At 41.5% G+C, this 26,463-nt stretch overlaps 1 protein-coding gene across 6 annotated transcripts in view; it reads left to right on the plus strand.

Moving 5' to 3' along the window:
* Positions 1–26,463, plus strand: part of DAAM1 (dishevelled associated activator of morphogenesis 1) — a 174,296-nt gene that overhangs the window by 62,845 nt on the left and 84,988 nt on the right. For all 6 annotated transcript variants that reach the window (XM_015071838.3, XM_053224497.1, XM_027065825.2 and 3 more), the window contains 2 exons: positions 4,849–5,068; positions 25,661–25,750. In XM_015071838.3, coding sequence (XP_014927324.1) covers positions 4,886–5,068; positions 25,661–25,750 — 273 coding nt within the window. In that variant the 5' untranslated portion in view covers positions 4,849–4,885. The remainder of the gene's footprint in view (positions 1–4,848; positions 5,069–25,660; positions 25,751–26,463) is intronic.

Genomic DNA, 26,463 nt, shown 5'->3' on the forward strand with positions numbered 1-26,463 from the left:
TGATATGTGAAATGAGGATGATAAAATGAAGTGTTGGGTGTGGATGTGCTTCATAAAATTACATACACAGCTGTTGGGATTGCTCATTAGTGAAGTGCCAGGGCGGTTAAGGAGGGCTGACCAGAAGTGTCTACTGCCACTGAGGGGTCATAGGATGATTACTTATGCTTTCACTTTGGTCTATATCTAGGAATCTAGTCTCTTAACAGTGAGTTCCAAGTATGTGTATTAAAAATGGCAGCCTGGGGGCGCCTGGTGGCTCAGTTGATTAAGCCGCTGACTTTGGCTTAGGTCATGATCTCATGGTTTCAGAGTTTGAGCCCCGCTGTGCTGACAGCTCAGGGCCTGGAGCCTGCTTCGGATTCTGTGTCTCCCTCTCTCTCTGCCCCTGTCCTGCTCACACTCTGTCTTTCTCTCTCTCTCTCAAAAATAAACATAGAAAAAAATGGCAGCCTGTTGGAAGTCTCAAAGCTTTGCTATCATCTACAGTTTAAGGATGGGTTTAATGGAAGACCTTGTATTTGGTGTCACACACAGGAGCCAGCATAAAAACTTGGCTTTTGGGTGTTCGTGAGGCTTTTAAACACAAATCACCTGTCAAAGGCAATATTTTGGTCCTTATTAAAATGATTTCAATTAGGTTCTTAAACGTCATAGAGTCTGTATCTTATCACCCATCTTAGAATCTAGCCAAGACCCTCATTTTGTGTTTGTTTATAGAACTGCTGGCTTAAAGAAAAAAAGACTTAAATGCTTTGGGCTGATTTTTAGATCTCTGTGTTTCTTGTGCACACCCTCCCCACCCACCCCCAATACAGCCAGAATGTAATAAAACTTGGGTTTAAGTGAAACAACCTATAAAGTACAAAAGTAAAGTTGCTCTCTATTCATTTCCCAAATACTTGGGTCATGCTCCTATGTGTGTGAGGCACTAAGTGACACAAGCTGTGGGCACCTTTTCTCATGGAGTTGACTCTTCAATAGGGGAAGTAAGACCCAGACCACAAATTACCGTTAAGTGTTGGCTCTGCCTCATAAGGGTCACAACATGCTAAGAGGGCCCAGACCACATTCAATGGGATAGGTTAGCAAGACTGCCTGGAAATAAACTTGAAAGCTAAGCATGGACCGTGTGGCCTTCCATGAGCTGGGTCTTGCCTGTTTTTTGTTTTTTTGTTTTTGTTTTCTCCCGTCTTCCAGTAGCGTGAATGCTGCCTCCTTACCCCCATACAGAGGTGCTTAGTCATGCAGACCTTGACACTAATCCCTGAACGGTCTCTTCAGTATACTTACTGACAGTTGAGTGACAGGGTGTGCAGGACTCTGGCCTGGCTGCCAAGGGGTACATGGCTGGGTCCTGAGGACATACGTTGGAGACAGACATTCACAGTTGTCTTTTAGTGAACTAAGTCTGAACTCCCATCTCCTCGTGTACATCAGTGGTATTGCTCCTTCCCCATGCTGGTTAACAAAGAATACAAGAATTGCACTCTTGGAGAAATTGTTCTAGCATTTTGCCATTGCTGAAATAGTTGTACTCTATTTTACAAAAATACGTTGCTGACAGATTGGAGGGAAGCAACTCATCCTTCGCCTCAGATAGTTTGGGACACTGGTGTATAGATCACCATAACTTGGATATTTTTGATAAGAACATTTTTGCATACACATTCCCCTCCTTCCATCTGTCATATAAACAAATGATCATACAGTTTTTTTTGTTTTGTTTTTTTTTTTTTTTAAATCTCATCTTCATTTGATTGTGAAAGTAGTATGTCTTCATTGTGACAACTTGGGAAAGTACAAAGAAATTTTTTGGTGTTTTTGACACAAGCTTACTGTTGGCTCACATTGTGCTGTTTCTCTTATCCTTTTTTTCCTTTTATCTTTGTCAACACGTTCCCATCCTGACAGCTCATATATGTACACTTGTTCGTACATAAATGGGACACTGGATACCTATTCTTTATTTTACATTTAAAATGCGCATGTCATTAAATATTCTTTTAGAGAGGACTGCTTGGTCATCTGTCATCTAGTTATACCATGATTAACCTTTTCGTATAGTCTCCTATAACTAGAACTTATTTTATGCCTTTGTTTATTGGTTATTAGGTAACGCTTTGAAAATTGTTGTGACCACATTTTTGATAGTATCTCGGAATATTCCATTGGGATATATTTCTAGGAGTAGAAATACTTCAAGTCAAAAGTATGAGTGAAAGGCGTCGGTAAACTGCCCTTCAGGAACGTTGAAACAAATTTCAGTTTTCACCAGCCGTGGATGGGCTCACCATACTAAGTACTGTCAGTGTGGGTGCTGGCAGGATGGGAGCGTGTTGACAAAGATAAAGGCAGAAGGAATGAGCAGACCACTGGGATGGAAGAAGAGAGGAGCGTGGGATGTAAATGGGGCGTGGAAAATGGTCTGTTGGCTAAAGTGAAAGATACTTTCAAGGAAATAGGAAAGACAGAGAAGTTGAGTTGGATCTGATTTGATGGAGCACTGAAAGCCAGTTTAGATTGGTATCGGAGAGACTTCAGTGGGTTTTGATCAGGAAGATGAGAGCCCCAGGGTTTTGCTGTGGGAAGGCTGTGTTATATAACACAAGCTGTGCCACACCACTGCTCATTCCCTATGTACTCCATGCCCCTTCCCACACCATGCCTTTGGTTGCGCTGTTCCTTCTGCCAAAATGCCCTGCTTTCCATAATCTATCGAAGCTCCACTCGTCCATCAGGGACCATAGGACCATACCCTCATTCTCCCCTATGTACTTCCTGCTCGATTACGTAGCATCCACGGGTATAATATACCATATTGCCTTTTTATAACTGTTTGGTGTACTACTCTCTCCCACCAGATTATAATCTCCTAGTGACCCATTTCCTTTATGTATCCTTCAGTGCTTATAGTGCCTGGTATATAAGAGGTATTAACACACATCTGCCAAAGGAATCCCAGGCACTGCACATTTCTCCTATGACATTGAACAAGTACACTTTAGGCCAGGAGATATATGCTTCAACAGTTTGGGATATTGGATGTCTCGGCCAAGTTGTTATTCCAGAGCCAGTTGGAGTATCACATAGGGCTACATGAGGGACAACCTGCTCTTAACATTTACCTTCCCTTCCCTCTAAAGACTTCTAGTCACTGGCTTTTGGAGACCACCATCCCTTAAGTGAGCGAGATCTTGACTCCAGAAGTGTTTGTAAATCATAGTTATTTATGAAAACTTCTACTGGAGCTTGTAATGTTGTATGAGATTGGTTTTTTAAAAGCCAGTATGGCATCGTGTTGTACGTATCATTCTTTGATTTGCTTTTTTCAATTGACAGTGTAACTTTGGAATTTTCCCAAGGCAATACATATAATTACAAAAAACTATATAATAATTAGAAATGTGTTTTTTAAAAATTTTTTTTAATGTTTATTTATTTTGAGAGAGAAAGAGAGCATGAGCAGGGGAGGGGCAGAGAGAGAGGGAGATGCAGAATCCAAAGCAGGCTCCAGTCTGTGAGCTGTCAACAGGGAGCCTAACATGGGGCTCGAACTCAGGAATCGCAACGTGAGGTTATGACCTGAGCCACAGTTGGACACTTAACTGACTGAGCCACTCAGGTGCCCCTAAAAATGTATTTTTATGGTAAAAATTCAAATTCAAGGGGCACCTGGGTGGCTCAGTCTATTAAGCGTCTGACTTCGGCTCAGGTCATGATCTCACAGTTCATGGGTTCAAGCCCCGTGTCAGGCTCTGTGCTGACAGTTCAGAGCCTGAAGCTTGCTTTGGATTCTGTGTCTCCCTCTCTCTCTGCCCCTCCCCTGCTTGCACTGTCTCAAAAATAAATAAACATTAAAAAAAAATTCAAATTCAAAAGGGTACCAAATGAAAAAGGATAGTTTTCCAATCCCCTGTTTTTATTTTAGAGGTTAGTGCTATTTGCCCATTCTTACATATATTCATAAAAACATATGTGCATTCTTTAAAACGTGTAATCCTGTAATACGTACAGTATATCATAAAGTATCTTGAACGTGTTTTCATATCTACATATACAGATGCCGTGTTGTTTTTAAATGAGTGCATAGTATTCTGTTATGTGAATATACTATGGCTATCTCTGTATTGGTGAACTCCTTTGATCTTTTCTGTTTGGAAAGCTCATGTGAAATCACTCTTCGTTTGTTATGAATTTAAATTATTCAACATGATAAACATGAACTGAGTGCCTCCTTCCTTCCTGGCACTGTGCAGGGCACTAGGGCCAACAAGGTGTTTGATGGTCAGTCCCTTCCCCTGACTTGAAGTTAGTGGCTGTCTAACAGGACAATACTCTCTCAACGAACTTAGAATATGATATGAGCTGGAATGGGTAGATATGCCTTAGCATACATATTAATTCTCCTTTGGGAAGGTGAAAAAGAGGACGTTGGTATCAAACTTTAAAGGATAAGAGATCCTGGAGTCCTAAGGGGTGAGGAAGAGAAGGTCATTCTTTCAGGGGATGTTAAAGAACAAGATGGGTTGGCAAGAAAGAGCATGTGATAGGCAAAGAATGGCCAGTAGCCCAGTGCGACTGGGTCACGTGCCGTGGTGTGGAGGGGGAGAATTGTACTGTTTGCTCAGCAGTTGGTCACAGGAAACATTCAACAAGTGAGTAGAAGGATGTGCTCTTTGTGTAACTGAACTCCAAACCATCTTGGGATTGTCCTCTTTATGCCCTGCAGGCTATCAACTGCCTCCAGGGCAGAGGGTCTTTCTTGAATTGGTCTGGCTTAAAAAAAAAAAAAAAATCTTTTATCTATTTTTGGACCTTTAACCATGTCATGTCTTGTTTTTGCAGAGTTTAGTCACTTCAAGAAATAGAACAGAAATCCGCCATGGCCCCAAGGAAGAGAGGTGGACGGGGGATTTCATTCATCTTTTGCTGTTTCCGAAATAATGATCACCCGGAAATCACCTATCGGCTGCGAAACGATAGCAACTTTGCGCTTCAGACCATGGAGCCAGCATTACCCATGCCCCCTGTGGAGGAGCTGGATGTCATGTTCACTGAACTTGTGGTGAGTCTCCAACTTGCTTCCTGCCGGTGGTTGGGAGTCAGGAGGAAGAGGAGAGGGTGTGCCTGGTTTCGTTTGGTTAGCCATGGGCTCGCCCTTCTTCAGTGCAATGACCCCTTTGTATTGGCACCCCAGCTGTGGGCACTGAGCCTCTGGAGGAAGAGAAAGAAGAAGATAGCTTTACTACATCAGAGGGCTTTGCTTTAAGTGAAGGGATTTAGGCCCTTAGATCTTCGAATATGTGGCCGAATCACATCCCAAGTTGCTTCTCCTGTTCCCCTCCATCCCAGCGTGAGTCTATACCTGTGTCCTCTGCCTCACAGCCCCCCAATTCTCTAATGCTTTCTCCACCCCTACTCTCAGTGTGCTGTATGAATGTCTTCTTAACAGTTAGTCCTACTCCTCTTCCTGTCCCAGATCCTTTGATGAAAGCCATTATTACTTAAGGCAGTTAATTATTTAGCTAATGATCAGACTGTAGTAATAAGTGTTGTGGGAAGCTTTTCATGGATCCTGTCATATTTTACAATCCACTGTACTGAAGTGAGAGAGATATCTGGTGTAGGACCTCTTCTCAAAAGATGTAAGTGATCTCTTCAGCTTAACTTTTTAGGTACCTCTGAAGTAGTGTTTCTTTCCATTCCATGTTACAGAGGTATATTATGGCATAGTTCAAAGAGTCCTGGCATGTGGATTAGGAAGACGTTGGTTCAAGTTACTATTCTGACTTTATCATCTAAGTATGGAAGAAGCATATGAGCCTGTTTTCTGGAAAGTAAGAAAAAAAATAAGTTCTCCTTCTAGTGTGATGTAGTGTCGAAGTGAGAGTAATACATAGTGGGAATGGCCCAGTGCCTGGCCCTCGTTGGGTGCTCAATAAATGTTACATGAATACTCTATCCTCCCTCGATCATTGCCGGCATTTTGTAATGGAGTTAGTTCTAATCGGACGAATCAGACCATTTGTATCATTCAACAGATACTCGAGAGTGCTATCATTTTGCATGACTCTTAGGTCAGAAAGTAATGTAGGCTGTGTTACTGCCCTCCAGGGGTAATATCTGAAGCGATCAGTCCACTCCAGCTCTTCCAGAACAGAATTTACCTATAGACTTACCCTATAAGATAAGGCAATATGAGAGTATTACCAAGCCTGTTACCACCCAGAATTGGTTGGGAAAAAGAAGAGATGGCTGTTGGCAGCATGTTTGTATTTTACGATGTTGATGAATATTTTTGGTGTTTATGGAATCTCTCCCCTCTCCCACCTCTGCATGCAGAGATTATGTTCTAGGTGTTAATGGGGAGGTTCGAAGTGGGAAACTGGAACCTTCTCTGAAACAGCTGACAGTTTCAGTAGCAAAAGGGGATTGATAAAAAAGTACAATGCCACTAGAGGAAGAAGCACAACCCACCTCTGCATGGTGTGTAGATGTGTTGTGAGGTATAGGACAGTGATGAGGAGGGTGGTCAAGGAAGACGTTCTGGAGGATGTGAGCTGTGAGTGATTGAAGGTAAGAAGGGAGGTGGAGGGGATCGGTGTCAATGGCTGTCTCAGTCATCTCGGCTAGTTCATCCTGTGACGGTTACAAACTACAACAGCTTATCCCTTGCTAATGCTGCATGTCCATTGTGGGTCAGGTGTGGTTTTGTTCCTCACCATCTTTCATACAAGACCCAGGCCTGGTGGAAGAGTAAGGAGGGACATGGCAAACTGCTAGTAGGCTCTAAGCTTATGCTTGGAAATGGCATGTGGCACTTCTGCCCACATTTCTTTGGCAGGTGAAAATCACGTGGCCACTCCTGAGATCACAGGGGAAGGATGAATCATCCTTCTGTAGAGACTGGCACCACAAGTCGCATGGACAATCCTGAGGTCACTGGGGCAGTGGAGGACATACAATCCTCTTCCAGGGAGAGGCAGTGAATCATCTACCACGATGGCTATCAGGAAGGGCAATAATGTATTCATGGGCTTGGTTTTATTTCCCACGTAAAGTATTTTATGACCCAGTATGTGATCTATCTTGGGGAATGTTCCACGTGCACTCGAGAAGAATGTGTATTTTGCTGCTTTTGGATGAGAAGTTCTGAATGTATCTGTCAAGTCCATCTGGTCCAGTGTATCCCATTTAAAGTATTTGAAAACACAAAGCCCACCTAAGGAGATAGATGAGGGCCCACTTGGTGGTAGTTGGAGCTGGTGGGCAGAGTTAGTACCCTCACAGCCTCTACATCCACTGTCTTTTCAATTGTGCTCTATCAGATTCCCCAGATGAGACCTAAGCCAGAGCCTGTGTGGTGGCAGCTCCATGTACATCTTGAAGGCAGCTCATTGTTCTGTATTCATAAGGGAGAAAATTCCACTCCTCTGCCTTATTGATGTCTTTATTCTGTGTGGAAATTGCCTACAGCTGTTAGTTGTTAAAAAGCCAATGCCAAACCAGAACTTTAAGCCGAAACCATTGGAAAACAAATTATATTGAGGTTTGTATCTGTCCCGGTGAGTGACGGATGGATTTCTGTCCACTCCTTACTTCAGGGACTTAGACCACAAACCCATCCAATGGCCAGGGGTGTGCTGGGGCAAGAGAGGTGGGCTCAGAGCCATGGGAAACCTCTGTGGGTTCTCTTGAGTGTTCGCAGAAGCGCTTCTGCCTCTGCCCGTGCACAGGATAGGGAGGCCAGGTGGGGAACGGGAGCGTGCTTGGCCTGTGGAGTCAGACTTCTCTGCAACCCGGGGTGACTGCCTTTAAGACGGTTTCTGTTGGAATTTAAGTTTATTGCCTTGCCTATACAATGGGGACAATACCGTCTCTGTGATAGGATTGGTATAAAGAAGATAACTTCTTTAAAAAGGGGGGCACCTCTTAGGTGCTTTATAACCGACATCCTAGTGCAATGAGAAGGATGGGAGATAAGTATTTCCTGGGCACAACACCCTAAGCACATATCCCAGGTTTTTCCTTTTCTTGAAAGCTAACCTGCCCGCTATGAGTGAGCCAGTGTGGGTCCTAACTTGCAGGGCATTTTACCTCTGTATCTGTTGGAAAGCATCTCATCACAGCCGGTTGGTGTCAGCTAGTTTCCTTGGCCTCTTCTGATGACACACTCATTTAATGTTTTTAAATGAGCGGTACCAAATAGGTTGCCTTCAGAATTGCTTGCTGCAACCTTATCATCTCATAAATAAAGCAAGCCTGAGCGGGAGGTCAGCCATGGGAATCTGTAAGGAGGGTGGGCCGTGAGGAGTGCCCGCCATAGGCAGTGGAACCAGACTCGTTCCAATTTCAGGATGTAGTGGTTCCTGGGGGTCCCAGTCCAAAACCCTGCCTATTTTTTTTTTCCCTAACAGCTTTATTGAGATATAACTCACAGACTATAATCCACCTATTTACAGTGTACAGCTCAATGGCTTTTAGTTGTGCAAGCATCACCACAATAAATTTTAGCATGTTTTCATGACCTCCAAAAGTAACTCCCTTACCCATTAACTGTCACTTCGCATTTCTCCCCAGCTCACCATCCCCTGGCTACCTCTAATCTACTCCTGTTTCTGTGAATTTGTCTATTCTGGGTATTTCATAAAAATGGAATCATGTAATATGTGGTCCTTTGTGACCGGCTTCTTTCACTTACCGTAATCTTTTCAGTGTATCCATGTTGCAGCATGTATCAATACTTCTTTTCCTTCTATGGTTGAATAATACTCCACTGTATGGACATACCACATTTTGTTTCTCCATTCATCATTGACAGACATTTGGATTGTTGCCAGTCTTCAGCTATTATGAATAATAATAGCTTTATTCATACCCAAGTTTTTGCGTGGAAATATATTTTCAGTTCTCACGGGTGCACACCTAGGAGTGGAATTTCTGGGCCATATGCTAACACAATGCTTAAATTTTTAGGAATTGCCAGAGTGTTTTCCAAAGTGTCTGCACCATCTTACATTCCCACCTGCAGTATATGAGGGTTCCAGTTTGACCCTATCTCTGCCGACACTTGTTATTACTTCCTACCAATTGACCTGCTGCTTCTAAGGCTGTTCGATGGCTCCTGGAGAACTGAGAACATGTAACTTGGGAATTTTTTAGCTATCTAATTAATTTATTTTTGTGAGTTGTCACACAGAAATAGTCTCTATGCTAACAATTTTAACTGATTTGGTATATTTTAAAAAACATTCAGTTGAGAGTTTGTGTAATCTCTGCCAACTCTGTATTTTATGCCTTTCGAGCATCAATCCTTTTTTTCCTGTATTACCTCCCCCACCTCCTTTCCCCACTTTTTCTGCTTTGTCCTTTGCTTCAGCCACACATCGTGAGCATAACCAACCCAAGAGTCAACACTGTTCCCATAAAATAAGATTCAGCTATAGTCTTGCCTTTTCTACAGGCTTCTAAAGGTCTTAGATTGTTTTTGCTGACCTATTTGAAGACCCCTAGGCATCATGAATCTGTAAGTTGTCCTTATTCAAATAACTTTTTCATCTCGATGTTAGCAAATAGATTTCCTTTGGGATGAATAGAAGGATGTGTCACTAATTGACCGGTCAGTTCTTTCAGGGTGTGTGTGTGTGATGAGTGGCTGCTGTGTGTCCTGAGATAACTGGTGAGCAAAGCAGCCATGGTTGTTAATGAATTTATGGGACCAAAGGTGTAGCGGGGAAGTAGGCAAATACACACACAATCTTTTCCAGTGTGCCCCAGGATTATGAGGGGCTCTTCCAGCAGTATATATTGTTGGGGAAGAATGTTCATCCGCCTTTTTTCACAAGAAGGGAGTTGCACTCACAGGTTCCATATCTATAAACCTAGCTCTCTTGCCCAGTAATTCCTAGCTTCTCTTCCAAGTCCTCATGGGAATATGCATCCCTCAGTCCCTTTCTCTGTCGATTTCTCTGCCAATCAACCAGCTTTCAGGAAACACGTTTTGTGGCCCGTGGTACTATACATTTCCTAGCAGTGAGCTCCCCTTGGGGAGTTCTACAGTTGTCCAGCTGGCCCTACCACTGGTAGGTGAGTGTCTAATTCAGCCTTGAAATCTCAGCAAGGCCACTTGTCCTCAGATGAAAATTGAGTTCTCCAACTCAGCTTACATGAGTGAGAAAGAAGGTACATATTTTGATTTTCATTTGCTTGACTCCTTAGCTTAGCTGTCAAGTTAATAACAAACTTGCTAGATTCTAAACCCCACATTTTCCTAACTTAGTGTGGAAGGGTCTTGGAAGGCTTTGTGGGAGAAGTTTCATTTAATGTTAAGACATGAAAATCTAGTAGGAATATCAGGGCAAAGAGGAGAGATTGTTACAGACCTTGAGAACACCCGGTCCCTAGGGGGCCGGGACGTGAGAGAAAGTATGGAAGGCTCAAAGAACAGAGAGCTCAGTGTAGATGGAACATGAAATAGGAAGCTGGGAGGACTGGGGCTTCTGAGAAGCGGTTCTAGAAAAGGGGATGGGGACGGTTGTGTTACTGATTTAATTCTATATCTCAGATTCTTATTTGAATGAGAGGAAGGTACCTCTGCTTTTTTACAGGTTTTCTCAGCAAACCAAATATAATAAAACCTTGGTTTGCCAGCATAATTCGTTCCAGAAGCATGCTTGCAATCCACAGCAGTTGTATATCAAAGCGAATTTCCCCATAAGGAAAAATGGAAACTCAATGCTATAATATAGTAACAAAATAATAAAATACAAAATATAAAGAAAAATAAACAAATTAACCTGCACTTTCCTTTGAAAACCTTCATGGTTGTGTGAGGGAGACCAGAGAGAGGAGGGTACTGTGTAGGACGACTTTCACTACTATCACTGATGGAATCACTGCTATCTTTTGGCTCCATGGAGTCTTTTTCTGCATGGGGGCCATTGTATATGCTCGTACGGATGTTGACTACAGTATTAATAAACTCTGTCATGTACTGTATTTAATGTAACTGGCAATAAGGCAGCAGAGGAAACGGTCTATATCTGCAGGCAGCCTGACCTAGAATGAAGCAAAGCATTCCTAAGCTTACTCTTGGATGGAAAAGCAGGGGACTGTCCCTAGGTGCTTTGAAGTATCAAAAAATAGTGCCAGTTGTGGGCACCTTCCAATGTTCTGAAAAATCATTGATTTCTGCCAAACACCTCAACCTGAGACCAAGCATCTGAGAAGGGGAGACGATCACCCACAATCCCGCAGAGAGAGAGAGAGAGAGAGAGAATAACCATTGGCTCAGTTGTGATCATGTGATATTCGGTGTCACCTACTACTCCTGTTGCAAGACATCGCTCGTTTGTCAAGTTAAAATTTATTAGAAACATTTACTTGTCTTGCGGAACACTTGTAGAGCAAGTTACTTGCAATCCGGGGTTTTACTGTGTATGAAAGTATGGCAAAATATATTGCTACTTGATTACATTTACAAAAATGACCATTGTTCTTTGCAGTCTCTGTGAAGTGTTGGTAAGTTAAGCAAAAGGTTTCATGTCTTCTTGAATAGATTCTGAGTACGTTTTCATTTGAGTCCACTTGTTGAGATGAGATGCTATCTTGCTGTAACACATACCTCCTCAGGGCACTTTAATTTTGAAATAAAAAGGAAATAGAGAATTACTAGGAGCCCCCCCCTTCCCGCTTTCTGCCCTTCTACCCAGTGCATAGACTCCTGCATCCACCTGGAATTGATGGGCTAAGTGTTCCCTGCAGAATATTCCACAGCAGCAGTGATACTGGAATTGGTATCTCCTAACGAGTTCCCTCAGCCCTCTTGCCTTGTGAAATGTGCAAAATAGCCCTGGGTGAGATTTTAGGTGAGAAACCAGGTTTAAGACAAGGCTGGCTATTATTTTTGAAGTGTTTTGCACTAAATCTCCACTCTTCTAGTACACACACTGTTTTGTGTATTTGGAATCAGTTTCATAGATTGATTAGAGGAAAACTTTCATTTCTAACACAGTGCATCACTATGAATTTATGGCTGGTTGGAAATAATATGCAGTATGGACCCAAGTTTTCCTAAATCTGAAATATGACCAATTACATTTTACACTGTTTTCTGGTTAATCTGTTTTCTTTTGAATCCATTGCTTAGTGTCCCATTTATTTGGCCAATGGGTCTAATATTTTAGGATAATAAACTATAGAGTGCTGTGCCTTCCAGGAAATGTAGCATATTTTAAAGAAACTTATTAAGAAAATCATTATTGGTCATAGAACAACCATTTATACCATTGAGGATTACCAGTGAAAGTTAAATCTCAATGGGGAATGTGGTGATCATGGATACCATAGGTTGATGGGATTTGTATCCTCATAAATGTAATTATAATGTCAATTATTTACTATAGGTCAGTTTCATTACTGCTAATTACTGAGGACATTAGTAGCCAACGTAGGATATGAGAAATAAGGATAGCAGGAATGGGAGAATTTAGTTGGTGTATCAGAGTCAGATGAATTCACGGTCAAGTTAAGCTGTGCCAAGTGAATTCATCTGGGAATTTACATCAGTAATCTCTTCATTTTTCAATATATTCTGAAGTCATTTTGGTATGAAAGGAGCTACAGGAATCCAAAGTTGTGTTACAGACTTAGCAGTATACAAATTTTGTTCTTCCCCTAGCTACGTGAATTGTTACTCATCTCCCACAGGCTGCCAACATAATTTCTTTTATTACTAGGACTGTCTTAAGGTCTTTTTAATAAAAATTCTTCCACTATCACTACAATTGATGAAAAGTTTCAACACTTTTTATCTCTTTGTTTTTTAAACTCACCATTTACACTGAAGGCCATGACTAAGAATAGAAAGTTTCTTACAGAGGGAACCTGGGTGGCTCATTTGGTTAAGTGTCTGACTTCGGTTCAGGTCATGATCTCATGGTTCGTGGGTGCGAGCCCCACATCAGGCTCCATGCTGACAGCTCAGAGCCTGGAGCGTGCTTCAGATTCTGTCTCTGTCTCTGCCCCTCCCTGGCTCGCTCGCTCTCTCTCTCTCTCTCTCTCTCTCTCTCTCTCCCCCAGAACTTTATAAACAAATTATCTTGGCCCTGAGAACAACTGACGGTTTGTGACATAGGTGATGTTAATATAGGTGGTTTTGCTTGCTTATATGTGTTGTACTTCTGAACAGAACATTGTATTCTAAGAACCAAAGAAGGATTGGTAGTAGATCTTTATCCCAGTTGACAGTCTACATTTCTTTGTGCTGCTTGGAGGCCCTGTCTGCTTAGAGATAGTAAGATGGTCAACATGGCTTCTTAAATTTCCTTCTTGTCTTCTAATTTACTAAACAAACCCAGTGAAGCTTAAGGTAAAACTACAAAACCAGTTTGCTCCTTCTGGTGCTAAATTTATGTTTTGTCTCGCCAGATTCATTCCAAATGTCCTTTCCTATAGGCTGTTAGGTTTCGTTTTTTGACTCCATGTTAGATGCTCTGCTATAAATCAATACACTTAATTATGGGTGCTTCTAAATTTATTCATTTATTTTTAACGTTTATTTATTTGAGAGAGAGCATGGGAGGGGCAGAGAGAGGGAGAGGGATGATCCCAAGCAGGCTCCGTGCTTTCAACACAGAGCCCAACATAGGGCTTGATCCCATGAACCGTGAAATCATGACTTGAGTGGAAATCAAGAGTCGGATGCTTAACTGACTGAGCCACCCAGGCGCCCTTCTGGGTGCTTCTAAATTTAGATTCCAGGGATTGAAATGGGAGAGTGCGGAGAGGTGGAGGAAAGAAACATGAAAACTTTTTTTTTTTTTTAAATACAAATAATGCAAAACCATGTCTGAACTAATGATGTTAGTGAAAAAATGGTTATGAGTCCCCTTGGCCTTGATGATTTTCATTACTATGAATTGTAAAGAGACTCTGAGCAGTATATACTTACTTAGCTTTTGACTACAATTTAAAATATGATTATTTAACTTAATCCTCAGGCTACCATGTGCGAATTACACAAAGTCAACACACTGTACTGACTTGCCAACTCTCTGTATGTCCCCAAATAAATCAATACGGGTTTTAAAGGACTGGGGGAAATAATTTCATCTCCATAAGTCATGTGGTTTAGGTAAGCTTTCAAGTGTAATTTTGAAAATGTGTTTCCGTAATGGCTAGAACAGTTTGGTAGTTTGTATAAATAACTGCACATGAGAATATATATTGTTGCATTGGGAATCATCTAAACATCATTTGCTCACATAGAACATATGTCACATGGCCTCTGAGAGGTAAATGCACAATAGGCGGATGGTGTATTTCAGTTCTAATGGTCCTCGGTCATTTTATCCGTTGTACTTGGAATCCTCCCTTCCCCCGCCTTCAATTCCCAAAATTACTCAGGAATTTCAGGCTGTTTCTTGATGCGTGTTATAGGAGCTCAGGATCAGTTACATCTTTTAGTTATGATTTTTTTGGCTTATGGATGAAGAACCATATCTATATGTTTTTTTTTTTTAAATAAGATCCCTGAAAATGCAGCATTTTTTTTTTTTTTCTCTCCTGCCCAATTTTAAATGAATCCACTGGAAACATCCTACAGCTGCTATTTATTTGATTACACAATGGGATATTTAAAAACTAAACTAAACCAAATGAAAGCTCACTTAGAATGTATATACAGGTTGTTTTCGGGAAAGATGGGCATTTTTTGCATGTGGAAGAAAAAGTCATCAAGTCTCTTGCCATCTTTGAAATAATCAGATGCTTTGAGTTTATTCCCATATGGACACTCGTTATGTTAAATCCTCTATGGATAGACACCTTTGCACTTTCACAGAGTGGAATGACATACAAGCGTTGTATCTGGCTTTTTTTATCCTCAGGACCCCCAGAGCCTAGAGCAGGGTGTGGCCCAGAGTGGGTGCTCAGTAAATGCTTGTGGTCCAGACGAGTAATTACTGAAGGTTAATGCTTGAGGTGCTCAGTAACTATTTGCATACATGCATGCATGCATATATGCATGAATTAATGACTGCTGAATCCTCCAGCAATTGGGTATGTATTCTGAATTATTCTCAAAGTAGTAGTATGGATTCGGGCTGATCCCTGCACCCTTCCTGTCCCCCATCCACCTCTTTGTCATTCTCTTTACTCATCTTCTTCATTTGGATGTCAGTTACTCTGGGAGCATGAAAGTGGCTGGCATTAACAGATTGAAAGGATAAGTTGATAGGGTTTAAGAATTATTTTTTGTCCTTAACAGTCTCTATCATATATGACATGGTAAAATACATAGCTGCAATATGGGAGAAGCGACCTATTGTGCTAAATATCTTTTGACCCAAATAAAACTTAAAAGTGTCATCTGAGCTGCCTAAAAGTCTCTGAAGGGCATGCTGAGCAGGTGTGAGAGGGGCCTGGGCTGGCAAGAGTCATTGAGGGAGGGGGCACGTGTGGAACTTGGTTTCACGGTTGCCCACAGGGCCTTAGGGTGCCTTTCTAGGAGACAAAGCCCCTCCATTTGGTGAGGGAGATGCTGCTAAGAAATTCTCCCAATTAAGCCTTGTCAACAGAAGTTGTACCAGGTTATAGGTATAAAAGCTGGGTATTTGGCTGGGGTGCCTGGATGGCTCGGTCTGACTTCAGCTCAGGTCATGATCTCACAGTTGGTGATTTCAAGCCCTGCGTCAGGCCTTGGGCTGACAGCTCAGAGCCTGGAGCCTGCTTCAGATTCTGTCTACCTCTCTCTCTGCCCCTCCCTCACTCACACTCTGTCTCTCTCTCTCTCTCTCAAAAATAAATAAACATTAAAAATATTTTTAAAAAAAACTGGATATTTGGGTGGCTGGGTGGATACTGGGAGATGATTATGACATATATTTAGAACAGATTTATTTATTGTAGATTCCTGGAAAACTGCTGGTGATGTATACTAATAAAAGTTAACATTGCTCCGAGTTTCTGGTTGAAATAACACAAAGAAGCTAAATAAGCCCCAGGTTTAGCGGCAGATTTTTTCTAGCAAACTGGATATAGTTTTCATTGTCTACTCTTAAAGAAAAGGAAATAGTGTAAAACACTTAACCATTGGTAGTAAGAAACTAAAAATTACTTCTATTAGTCAGCCTTTGCTTGTAGGATCTCACTTCTTATTTTTATATATCGAGTGAAAACATGTCTGTCAGACACAGAACATTACTGTGTAGGTGGTGGTGAGTCATATTGTGGTATTTCATGTAATGACTAATAGGGTTTGCAGAAATCTTACCGGCCGAAAACCTTCAAGGTTCATTCTTTGTGTGTACACATCCATTTTGGGATTTAAAGCACGCAGTTGTTTCCATTTATTTTTTTTCCTGACCAATTAGGAGCAGGTAATAAGTCACCGAATATACCTCTTTCTTTCTATCTATCTATCTATTTTTGAGGAGAAATCTACAAAATCCTTTTTAAAATTTTTTTAAATATAATTTATTGTCTAGTTGGCTAACAGACAGTGTATACAGTGTGCTCTTGGTTTTCGGGGCAGATTCCCGTGGTTCATCGCTTCCATACAACACCCAGTGCTCATCCCAACAAGTGCCCTCCTCACTGTCCATCACCCATTTTCCCCTCTTCCCCACCCCACATCAACCCTTAGTTTGTTCTCTGTATTGAAGAGTCTCTTATGTTTGCCTCCCTCCCTCTCTGTTTGTAACTATTTTTGTCCCTTTCCCTCCCCCCATGGTCTTCTGTTAAGTTTCTCAAGTTCCACATATGAACGAAAACCTGTATCTGTCTTTCTCTGACTGACTTATTTCACTCAGCATAATACCTTCCAGTTCCATCCACATGGCTGCAAATGGCAGGATTTCATTCCTTCTCACTGCCAAGTAGTATTCCAGTGTATATACAAACCACATCTTCTGTATCCATTCGTCAGTTGATGGACATTTGGGCTCTTTCCATAATTTGGCTATTGTTGAAAGCGCTGCTATAAACATTGAGGTGCATGTGCCCCTATGAATTAGCACTCCTGTATCCTTTGGATAAATTCCTAGTGGTGCTATTGCTGGGTCATAGGGTAGTTCTATTTTTAATTTTTTGAGGAACCTTCACACTGTTTTCCAGAAGGGCTGCACCAGTTTGCATTCCCACCAACAGTACTTACATTTAAACTGACAAATATGGTATCTAACTTTCAGATTTCAAACCACCACAGTGAAAGTACAATATTGTTTCTCATGGTCATTATGGTTAAATTTTAAGAGTTGAATTGGCAATCTGTGACCTATGGATGTGACGGTCACTTTCTGTGCTGGTAAAGGACATTCATAAATTTGATGAAATAGCTCAGCCTAATAGAACATTTTTTTCTATACATGTGTAAAATTGTAATTTGGCCTTTTCCCCAAGGTGCACTTATCACCATGTCATATGACTTAAGGCCTAGTCACTTGTCCCTCCGAGTGTTTGACTTATTTCTGGTTATATTGAGTTATGGGATGGAAGGCGAAGGTTAAAAATCCAGAAAAGACACCGCTAACATAGCGTGTATGTGAGGTGAACTTGAGGATTGCTGCCTACAGGGCATGTGGGGAAACCTTTTGTGGGTGGGGCTAGGGTGGGCGAATTGGGTCTACATGCTGTGGGCAAATACCTGAAGTGTGTAATCTGAAGGAGAAAACTTAGCTTTGTCTGAGTTATGGTTAGAAATTCTGTGAGGTCTGTACATTGAGTCAGAGGGTGGGTCACCTTGTCAAGGACTATTAAAGAGCAAAACCAAACACAAACACAAAAGAGTGAGTTGATTGGCAGGGTGACCCCAGGGACCTATCTTCTCGTCTCCTCACTTTTTTAATTCTCCCTTCTCCACCGCATCAATTGCATGTCCTTCTACCTCTGCGGGAATATGTATTAGTATGTATGTAAAGAGTTAGCTTAACTCGTTAGAAATAGAAACCCACAATTCCTTTATTAGAGATTTCTCTGGTTAGCTGGAAACTTACTTGTTGGCTCACTGAAATCTATTGATTTGGATTTTCAAAGAATAAATGCTTTCAATACTGTTTTGGAGGTTTTATAAATAACTCTATATTTCAGTTTAGCTAAATATCTGGAAAAGCTCTTTCAACCCATTCAAGACCCTTATTGTATATTATTTCAAAATTCCTTCCTTTGCTTTATCTAGCAAATCAATCCATTTCCTTAGATTTATTTATACTGTGCCAATTGTTTTGTGATTTATGTAGATTTCTGTATAGTGTTGCCCGCTTATGCAGAGTGTAGGACTGGTGAGATTTCTTTGTACAGAACCTTTTAGAAGTGGGTCTTAATTACATGCTTTGTTAGGGAACTTTAGTTCCCACAGCTGGGCTTCCCTCAGAAGTCTTTTCCTCTTAAAATATATATAATATTTTTCATATATATAAAAATATATAATTTATACCTTTTCCCCAAGATACTATATGAAATACATATAAAGATATTAAAAACATAATTAAAATGTTCTCTAAGAAGAAAAGCCTAGAGGGTTCTGTTTGCTGGTTTTAGTTTTCAAGAAGCTTGAGCACTGTGGGGAGAGGACTGATGCTTGGTGGAAATGTTTCTTCTTTTAGCACTGGCCAAATTATTTTCCTTCAGTGAACTGAAAACTCTGTCCAACAAAGAATAATGCGAAAGAATATTCTGTGGCCAGTGAAAGGAGCTGGGCCATCCGGAGTAGGAAAGAAGTTCGTTCTATTTGTCTTGGCATGAATTGCAAAACAGTTGTTTTGGGGAAAAGAGTATGTGACTTAGCATGATTGCAACAAAACAAAACAAAAGCAGTAAGGTGATCTAGAAGCATCTGGGATGTTCCCTGGAACTGGGCTAATTACATTTATTAATCTTAGTGGAAAACTTGCTTATTAATTCACAGAGGCCCAGAGGAGCAAGTACTCTATAGCACCACCAGTAGGGAAAATTGGGGGGAAAAAACCCAAAACTGAAAAAGTTCTTGAAACTTTATCGTTACATTTAACACATCATTTAATTTAATATTAAGGGACTTTAAGGGTGCCTGGGTGGCTCAGTCGGTTGAGCGTCCAACTTGGGCTCAGGTCATGATCTCGCGGTCTGTGAGTTCGAGCCCCGCGTTGGGCTCTGTGCCGACAGCTCAGAGCCTGGAGCCTGCTTTGGATTCTGTGTCTCCTTCTCTCTCTCTGTCCCTCCCCCACTCATGCTCTGTCTCTCTCTGTCAAAAATAAACATTAAAAAAAAATAATAAAAAAAAATATTAAGGGACCTTAGGGGAAATACTATCTCTTGATCTAAATGGAATGCATATTAATAGAATCTATATAATTCTGATAAAGATATTTCATAGAAGTGATCTTTGGTTTCAAACAGAAGTTGTGTGTGAAATTTTAACAGTTCCCAGAGTGAGCTGCTTATCCTAAAGGAGAACACACTTTCCTTCTCTTCACATTTCTTTGCAATCCGTTTCTCTTCTAAACCAACTCCTTAGTTTATCTAATATTCAATCAGAAATTTCTTTCCTTCCAGCGTACACAGACTATATTTTCTCTACTCTGAACTTTTTGTTTTCCTCAGGGCTCCAACAAGCAAGCTTGACTTTGTCGTTGTTGTTTAGCAGCTTAGATGTAATTTACATGCTATGGAATTCACCTTTTGTAAGCGAACAGTCCAGTGAGTTTTAGCAAATGTATACAGCCGTGCCGCTATGACCACACTCCTGCTTCAGAACATTTCTAGCACCCTGCCCATCTGCAGTCAGCCACTGCTCCTCCCTCTAGCCCCGCACAGCCACCAATCTGCCCTCTGCCCCATAAATGTACATTTTCTAAAAATCTCCTGTAAAGAGATACTGTCTGAGATAAAGTGATCCTAACTGTTTTGTTTTCCATGATTGCCTCTTTCAGTCTTTGAATTAAGTATAAAAATGAAAAATCTCTGTAATCTGTAATATTGCTTTGAAGTAATGGCAGAGCTTGAAGGGCCTAATATGTCAAGATGATTTGCCAATTAGTTTGCATTCCATTCTTTTTCCTTCTTCCATCAACTGTGGCTTAATTCCCTTCCTTGTCCAGCAGTGTATCTAAATGAGTACAAGTAGCTGGAAAAAAGAGAAGGCAAAAGCCATCCAGCTTTTTTGTATCTAAAGAAAGACCCCAGGAGTCCGGTCTAGGAGATGTGGAGTAAGATTCAAACATAGAAGCTTAAACTACAACTGGGCAGTTTCCATGCGGAACCACAGAATACTTTTTTGACCTGAAAGTTGCAAAGATTTCTCAGAGAAGACAAAAAGCACTAACTCTGAAAGAAAAGAATATTAATCACTTAGACATCGTTAAAATTAAAAACACCTAGTGATCAAAATAGATTGTTAACAAAGTAAAAAGGCAAGCTACAGGCTAGGAGAAATAGTCTCTCTTCTGTTGCCAGACTGAAAATTGTATTCTTAAGATCTGTACATTTCACCATATGTACATTTTACCCACCAGAAAAGGTGAAGGGGGCATTAATGTTTGAAATACATTGAGCATTACTATACATACTATAGTTTATTATATATAAACTTATACTATATATTATATATTATATAATATATGCATACTGTATATTACTATACATACTATACTATACTGTTCTTACAATAGTCCCTTCTCTTCCTCCTAGCTTCCTCAACTTCCCTCACCTTACGTTTTTGGGGGGCAGGGGGTGGGGAATCCAGCTATGTCAGGTATTGTTTCAGGCACGATAATTACTTAATAGCAACAACGAATAGAACAAATTCAGTTCCTGCCCTCTGGGAATGAGTCCAGAATGGGAGTCAGACGTGCCAATAATGTAACAGTAGCAATGTGATGAATGCTGTAAGGATAGGTGAAAATAGATGAGCTGCCCTCTCTAGGAAAGTGAGGATAGGCTATCTGGAGGGGAAAAGTTGACACCTTGTAAAAGGTTAGATGAATAGGACTGATCCTTAGAAATGGTGGGAAGGGCTCTCTGAACAGCATGTGGAAAACTTTCAGAAGTGGGCAGCTTGTGATCAGACCTGCTAAAAGGTGGCTGCTGGTAGTGGTGGAGGGGGAGGGGAAGGAGAGGAGACAAGTCAGCCTATCACAAAGGGCTTCTACCTACCTCCTGAGGAATTTTGGACTTGATCCTGAAAAGAAAGGGAACCATTGAAGCTTTCTATCATCTTTGTCTTCCTAACTAGATTCTTAAATTCCATGAAATCGGGGCCTGTTATTCATCTTTGTATTCTTTATAATGTCTGGCCCTGGTCCTGGAATGGGTAGGACAGCGAGTGTTGATTGATCTCTAAGGCTGTAATAGTCTTGTAAGAGTTTCACATGCTTGATTCAGCCATGTTATGAAAATGGAATGAGTCAGAGGAGAGATACTTTTGGAATGGAGGGATGGGGGTCTTATTACACTCTGGACATTGTGCTTAGGCACTCCCAGTCATTATCTAATTTAATCTATGTCATTCTTACTCAGAATCTGCCAGTGACCTCTGGTTGCTCCTAAGAGAAAGACCAGAGTTCATATTGTCCTTCAAGGCTACTGTTCAGTGTCCCCTCTGCTTGTTACCTATTTGGTTCTTAGTCATCTGAACTTTGACCTCACTTCCTTGGGACAGCCCTTCACTGCTCTGCCTTTCTGCACAAGTGGGCTGTCAGATCTCAGCATCTTGTGTGATCATACCTCAGTTCATGTGATTATTTGATTTCCCTTCTTACTCAAGAATTTGAGCTCTGTGATACTTTTTTGTCTCTTGGATGTAGCGTAATGGCTAGCATTGAATAAAGCCTGAAAACAAGTTGTTGGCTGCATGAATGAATCCTTGAGAGGACTCTCTCAGATAGATGCTGTCATTCTCATTTTCCAGGTGAAGAAACTGAAGTTTGGAGGTTAAGTCACTTGTCCAAGTTTGCATGACCCATAAGAGCCAGGCCTGGAACTCAGGGGTGTCTGACGATGACATCTTCCTCTCTCTGCTAACGGAAGTTTAGTAGGCCGGGTGTGCAGCAGATGGATACATTTTCATATTTGTGTCAGTGCCATGATTTTACCTACTTGTCGAATGATCAACAGAATGAACGGTCTAGTGGTTAGGAACGTGGACTCTGTAAATAGACAGTCTAGACTTCAGTTCCTTCTCCACCATTCGCTAGCTTTGTTACCTTGAGCAAGCTATTTAATCTTTCTACGATTCAGTTTCCTTAAAAATGCGGTAACAGTGCCCACTTTATAGCATTGTTGTGAAAATAAACTAAATTAATTCCTATAAAACAGTACTAAGCATACAGAACGTGCTCAGTAATTGTTAGCTATTACTATTACCAGTATTCATTTATTTCTTCCCCATTTTTTTTACTGTAATCCAAAGTTATATCCAGAGACCCTATAGCAGTTTATTTTTTATTTTATGCAAAGTGTCTTCTTGCATAAAACCATCTGCTTCTAAGTCCTATTCGACTGTGTTCTCTCAATTCAAAATTGGTCATTTGTGTGTCTCAAAACTGAGGGAGCATTTTTCTACCTCTAACAGCAAAATGTAGTAATATTAATACTCTTTGCTGTGAATCTGTAGGTTTTAGGACTCACATGTTTGTTCACATCTCCACTCAGTTAGCAAAAACAGTGCTGTAGTATAGTAAAGGATGCAACACAAGGAGTGCTTTTCTCTCCTACAAATCACAAACCTTCTCCCCAAACTAGGCACCATATTATCGAGCTGTGTGGATAACCAACCTGGCCATCCCCTGCATCTGCCCCCCAACCCCAAGTGATTTATGTCACCATTATTTTCCCTATTCATCAATAGGTGAGAGCAGGTGTGGCTTCTAGGAAATTAAAAAAGGAAGGAAGTAAGAAAAATTCTCACTTCACATATATAATAGTTGCATGCCAAAATTTTAACATTTTAGCATGTTTCCTCATAATGCAATTTTCAGTAAATATCTTTTGTCCCTTCTCTGGTTGTTCATTGCCAAAATTCGTAACTAGTTTCTTGTGGTTAGGGTGTAATATGTGTGGGTGTGCATTTAAGTGACTGAACTGTTTACCTTGCTCTTAAAAGAAAATAGCACCTGATTTATGTTTAAATGGCGAAGGAAATAACAACACTGCAGCTCCTCAGCTACCCGCCCTGTGCCGAGCTTTATTCCATACCTAGCTGATGTTGCTAATTTCACAACATCCCTGCAAGAGAAATGATAGGCCCATCCTGGAGACGAGGCAGTAGGTCTTAACGAGATTGAGAACTTCCCCAGGAAGCTAGTAGCACATATCTGGATATGCAGCCCAGAGTGGCTAGGCCCTGGAGGTGCGGGGTTAACAGAACAGGGCAGAAGGGATAACCAGAAGCAAGCCTGGCAAAGTGACTTGGGGCTTATAAATGGAAGACCTGAAAGGCGAGCTGAGGAATATGTAATTACTTTTGTAGGCATGTGGAACTAATGAAGTTGTTTGAACTGGGAGCTCAGGACAGAACAGGAGCTCTATTTTTAAGGCAGTCGTTTTAAAATGTGGTCCCTGGACCAGCAGCATCAGCACCACTTGGAAACTTTTTAGATACTCACATTTTCACACATCCTCCTACTGACTCAATCCTTAACACGGGGTGATCAATGATTTCAGGAGTCCTCCAGGTGATTCTGTTGTTCTCTCAGGTTTAAGTACCACTGCTTTAATGAATTCTGGATGTGCCATTGGAAGGATTGGAAAGGCAAGGAGGAGAAGTGAGCAGGCTATTGCCAGGAGTCGAGGGAGCAGCTATTAGAGTGTAAGTTTGGGTGGTTTCATTGGAAATTTTAGAAAGGAAAAAAGGGCACCTGGGGGGCTCAGTCTGTTAAGCACCCAACTCTTGGTTTCATCTCAGGCCGTGATCTCTCAGTTCGTGAGATCGAGCCCCGTATTGTCAATTCTCTCTCTGGGTTCTCCTTCTCCCTCTCTCTCTCTGCCCCTCCCCCACTTGTGCCTGCACATTCTCTGTTTCTCTCTCAAAATAAATAATAAACTTTCAAAAAATCCTGACACTTCTCAAGAAAGAAATAACAGGGCTTGATGATAAATGGAGGTACAAGTATGAGATATGAAGCTAGAGTCTACAAGTGGCAGAATTGCAGATAAATACCAAAGGCATTCAGGCAGGGGATGAGTTCATACTCCTCAGGGATCTAAACCTTATCGTGCCTTAACTTACAGCATCTTTTTATGTGTCCTACACCCACCAGCCTCTCAACTAGATAACTTTCCCTATGTAATAAAAATGTACCAGACGCTTAATGCCAGTAATAAGGACCAGGGATGATTGAGTTATTAAATGCCAAGAACTTCTGTCTAAGCACTTTATATTTGTTATCCTACTGTTGTTATTCAGTAGTTACGGATGTTTGTAAATTGCTCTCCCTTAGTGTCCAGTCTAAGCTTCGCTCCACTGTAAAATTCATGTTTCCAGACACTGATCTGAGAGGCTGAGTCTGGGTCCTGGAGTCTGACAGCTACGGGCTGAAAACCAGCCCCATCATTTACCAGGTGTGTGGTCTGGAGCAGCTCCTTGCCCAGTCTCCCACCCAAATTTCCCCCAGTTGTATTACAACAGGCATTGTTATTACGAGGAGGTAATAATGAATGGAACTCCGAGTTGTTGTGGGAACTGAGAAAATGCCTGCACGGTGCTTGGCTCCAGAAGCACTGAATAAACATTAGTGGGGCCTGTGGCAGTGAGATTGCCACGCCCTTGTTCACAGCGGTCATTGGCTCTCCTTGGTCAAGAGAATAAACTCCTTATTCTTTTTCCTGAGACTTTTCACAGGGTGCCTCAGCGGCTCAGTTGGTTAAGCATCTGACTCTTGGTTTCTGCTCAGGTCATGATCTCACGTTTCATGAGTTTGAACCCCACATCGGGCTCTGTGCTGACAGTGTGGAGCCTGCTTCGGATTCTCCCTCTCTCTCTCTCTCTCACTCTCTCTCTCTCTGTCTCTGTCTCTCCCCATCCTCTGGTCCCTCTCTCTCTCTCTCTCAAAATAAATAAATAGACATTACAAAAAAAAAAAAAAAAGACTCTTCACAAACTGATCATTCCCAGTCTCCCAAACCTTTTATGTGATGATTCTTTGCATAATTCTGGTGTTTCGGCTAAGCTGATCTCTGTCCCCCAAACACACCTAGTCTGGTCTCGCACCCTGCCTTTGGTGCTGTTGCTCTCCTCTCCTTGTCATGTGCAAGTTCTTCAGGTCCAGCCTGATACTCAGTGTTGGTGGAGCCACCCCCAGCAAATCCTCATCTACAATATGAGTAATCCTTCCAAACTCTGGAGCTTTGATGGCCTTTACTGCTCAACAGACCCCCCCCCCCCCCACCAGCTGTACACACTGGCTCAGGATGATTCTGTGTGTGCTCAGCTCACTTTCCCACACCCTGCAGTAAGTGTAGGCTGAGCCTTGTCCTTCTTGCCATGCTTGATACTCAGCCCCATGCCAGGGACGTGCCTTCTTAATGGTAACAGCATACACCTTACAGTCTCAGTCTTTTCCAAGTTCATTGAGTTCTGTGTTGGTTTCTTTTTTTTTTCCCCCCTCTGTAATGACCCTTGATAAACTCTCCTATAGGAATAACATTTAATCTCTGAAATACTAATTATTATTTTTCTTCTCAGGATGAACTTGACCTGACAGACAAACACAGGGAAGCCATGTTTGCACTTCCAGCTGAGAAGAAATGGCAAATATACTGTAGCAAGAAAAAGGTAAGAAATTCATTGTGTTTATGGTTAACTGGAAAGTTATCATTGTTGATTCCCTTTGCTCTCTCGTTTCGCCACCAGAATTCAGACAGTTCTTTATAATGTACAGACCAGATCGTGGCCTTGTTGCTACATGGGGCAATGTGGTGATGCCTCAGATGTTGTTTTTATCAACACTTCATTGGACACCTTCCCATATCTCCTATACCTGTACCTGCTATTCATAGTCTTGTTACGACTGAGACCCAAAATAATATTGGCTTACACCAAGATCGAATTTTCTCTCTGTTTTTTACATAATAGTTGGTATCTCGGTAGGTTAGGACTAGTATTCTGGGGTCTCAGTCCTCTGTTCTTACCTTCTAGCAGCTTTCCGTTTCAGCATCTCTAAGGTGTGGCCTCATCCTCATGGTCCAAAGTGGCTGTCTGACCATTTCATATTCCAAACTGAGGATGTGGGAAAGGGAAAGAAGGCACAAACTTACCCACCTCCCCTCTTAGGGACATGTCCTAGGAGTCATCCACCTGAATTCCCTCACAGCCCACTGTTATATGGCCCCAGCTGCAAGGAAATCGATTTTTATTCTGGGTTCTGTTACCTTTGGAGAAGGGGAGAATGGATATCCTGTCCCGTGGTGCTAAGCATCACCGCATGGACTGTATCTCCTGCAATAAAGTTCACTCTGCTATCTTTTACCCTGTGGCAAATTCTGAGA

Source organism: Acinonyx jubatus, chromosome B3 (genome assembly GCF_027475565.1).
Source record: "Acinonyx jubatus isolate Ajub_Pintada_27869175 chromosome B3, VMU_Ajub_asm_v1.0, whole genome shotgun sequence".
NCBI lineage: Eukaryota > Metazoa > Chordata > Mammalia > Carnivora > Felidae > Acinonyx > Acinonyx jubatus.